At 44.1% G+C, this 2,500-nt stretch overlaps 2 protein-coding genes across 3 annotated transcripts in view; both read right to left on the reverse strand.

Moving 5' to 3' along the window:
- The window catches only part of LOC123517553 (tyrosine-protein kinase TXK-like), a 384,887-nt gene that overhangs the window by 328,001 nt on the left and 54,386 nt on the right, over positions 1-2,500 (reverse strand). The window lies entirely within an intron of this gene.
- Positions 1,294-2,500, reverse strand: part of LOC123517556 (tyrosine-protein kinase Btk29A-like) — a 140,870-nt gene continuing 139,663 nt past the window's right edge. The window contains exon 5 of the mRNA XM_045277774.1: positions 1,294-1,399. Within this exon, the coding sequence (XP_045133709.1) occupies positions 1,305-1,399 (95 nt within the window). The 3' untranslated portion in view covers positions 1,294-1,304. The remainder of the gene's footprint in view (positions 1,400-2,500) is intronic.

Below are 2,500 nucleotides of genomic sequence, written 5' to 3' on the forward strand. Positions count from 1 at the left end.
GTGTGTGTGTGTGTGTGTGTGTGTGTGTGTGTGTGTGTGTGTGTGTGTGTGTGTGTGTTTATGGCTGACTCATCCCCACTGCCTTGAGAAATCACACAAACCACGCACATATGTTATAAGTTGGCAATCTCGTTTAGTACAGACCGACTGAATGACTATGACAGACACACATCCTTGGCCAGCTGACCCTCCTCCTTTCCTGTCACCACCCTCGCCTCCCACTTCCCCCTTCCTTACCTCCACCCTGACCTCCCTCTTTCCTGCAGCCACCCTCGCCTCTTCACCGTCCAGAACACGCCCCTCGGCCTCTCCAAAGACAGCCGGACAGCCAGAAACAAACTAAACCAAAAGAATCGATCAAGTTCCCTTCGTGACGCCTCCATCGTGTCTCGTGGATCTGCTGTCACCACCACCACCACCACAAGGAGACAAACACCCCAGCATCCACAAGCGTTCTAAACTCCTCCATTCCATGTTTGTGTTCATTCCCTGCTTCCCTTTCACTTCCACCTTCTTCCACCTCAGTAGCATCCCTCGCCCCTCGCACGCCACAATGGTTCATATTCTTGAATGCCTCGTTCTTCCAACACGACTATTTTCAATGGCTACAAAAATTATTAGCCTTTTCTATGAGTACCCTGCTAATATATGATCCAAAATCCTAGTTAAATTTTCACCAGAATCTTGAAAACACCCTTGAAAATTTAGACAGTACAGTCTGTTGATTTTTTTTTTTTTCTTTATTTTAATGTAGGAGGGGAAAACCAGCCAAAGGTGACTAAAACAGCAATAAAAACAAGTCCATTGAGGTACCAGTCACTGAGGAGAAAAGACGACGAAATGTTTAGAAATTTGAGCCGAAGACACGAACATACATAGCTACTTTAATATTGCTCATTTTAAACACCCGAGGCAATGTATGGATTATGTAAGACTTCTGTTTGTTTGGTTTATTACTGGGGTTCGCTGGAAGGTGCGTCGCTGGCTACAAAATAACAGCTTCCATAATGTAGATACAGCCGCCCTCATTAATAACTTGTATAATTGTTCTTATTTACAGTTCCTTTATTTTCAAGTCTACTACATTATTTTCATCCATCTAATCTTGTTTTTTTTTTTTTATCTTTCGGGCTTTCGTACATTCTTTCACTGTGTGTGTGTGTGTGTGTGTGTGTGTGTGTGTGTGTGTGTGTGTGTGTGTGTGTGTGTGTGTGTGTGTGTGTGTGTGTGTGTGTGTGTGTGTGTGTGTGTGTGTGTGTGTGTGTGTGTGTGTGTGTGTGTGTGTGTGTGTGTGGGGGCCGTTGTTAGATGTCTACCTCAACCTGTCCCATCTTTTCTGGCAAACGTCCTTCAATTACCTGCTCGCAGCCACCTGTCTTGCACCGCCTCTCATTTCCCGCTGTTGAGAGAAAAGGTCAGGCTATCACCACTGCTCCAAGAAGCTGTTAGTGGCCCTCGATGTGAGTTATGGATGGTGATTTACGGCGCATCAGTACCTACCTCTCCTCTAACACCCCAGCCACACCACACTTCACCAGCCACGCCGCATCCCACCAGCCACGCCGCAATCGTCTCCCTCCTCCCTCTCAGCACATGACACACGATTGAGTCTGATTCGCAGGTGATGAGTGTGCAGGAAGAGGAAGTCAGGGTCGGATTGAGGCTGTCCGTCAAGGCGCCACTCTACCACCACATTCTCACACCTTTCCCCCCACACACTCTTCCACATGTAATTATTGTTAGTCTGTATGATTTTATTACATGTCAGCTGCCTAATAACCTTCTTCATTAATTTCTATTGGTTGTCCTTCTATTCCACGAGCCATACATCAGCCACCAAATAAATTAAAGAGGATTCATATTACAGTAAACATTTTTTTCTCTCTCTCGTTTACACTTCAATATTCAGACATTTTCACACCGCATCTCCATTGCTTTCGATAGACTAGGTGAAGTGATGGTTAATGAGACAAATGTACTAATAGGGATGATGGATGGAAATAAGAAGGCATTTTTTCTTTTTTTTTTTTTTTTATAAGGCGTGTCACGTGTAGGGCATCTCCAATACTATCAATAGACTAGTTGAAGTGATGGTGGTTTTTAAGTGCGTGTTTATGTTTCTAGGGAGTGATTAACAAGATTTTTACAATATTAACAGGGAACATTTTTGAGAATCTGGCTAATCATCACTGTGACCTTCAAAAATACTCGTACTGAGAGAGAAAAGTTTCTGAATACGAGCTAATTGATGACCTGTAGAAGAAAGAGGAAATAGGACAAAGAAATTATCACTCCCCCTCCAATAACCCCGACCAGAGATAGCATAATACACCACCACAACCACACACACACACACACACACACACACACACACACACACACACACACACACACACACACACACACACACACCATACTCAAAACACACAGTACAGTATATGCAAACGTACTCACAGACACACACACACACACACACACACACAAGTAGAGCAATCCAGCA

Source organism: Portunus trituberculatus, chromosome 42, assembly GCF_017591435.1.
Source record: "Portunus trituberculatus isolate SZX2019 chromosome 42, ASM1759143v1, whole genome shotgun sequence".
In the NCBI taxonomy this organism is placed as follows: domain Eukaryota; kingdom Metazoa; phylum Arthropoda; class Malacostraca; order Decapoda; family Portunidae; genus Portunus; species Portunus trituberculatus.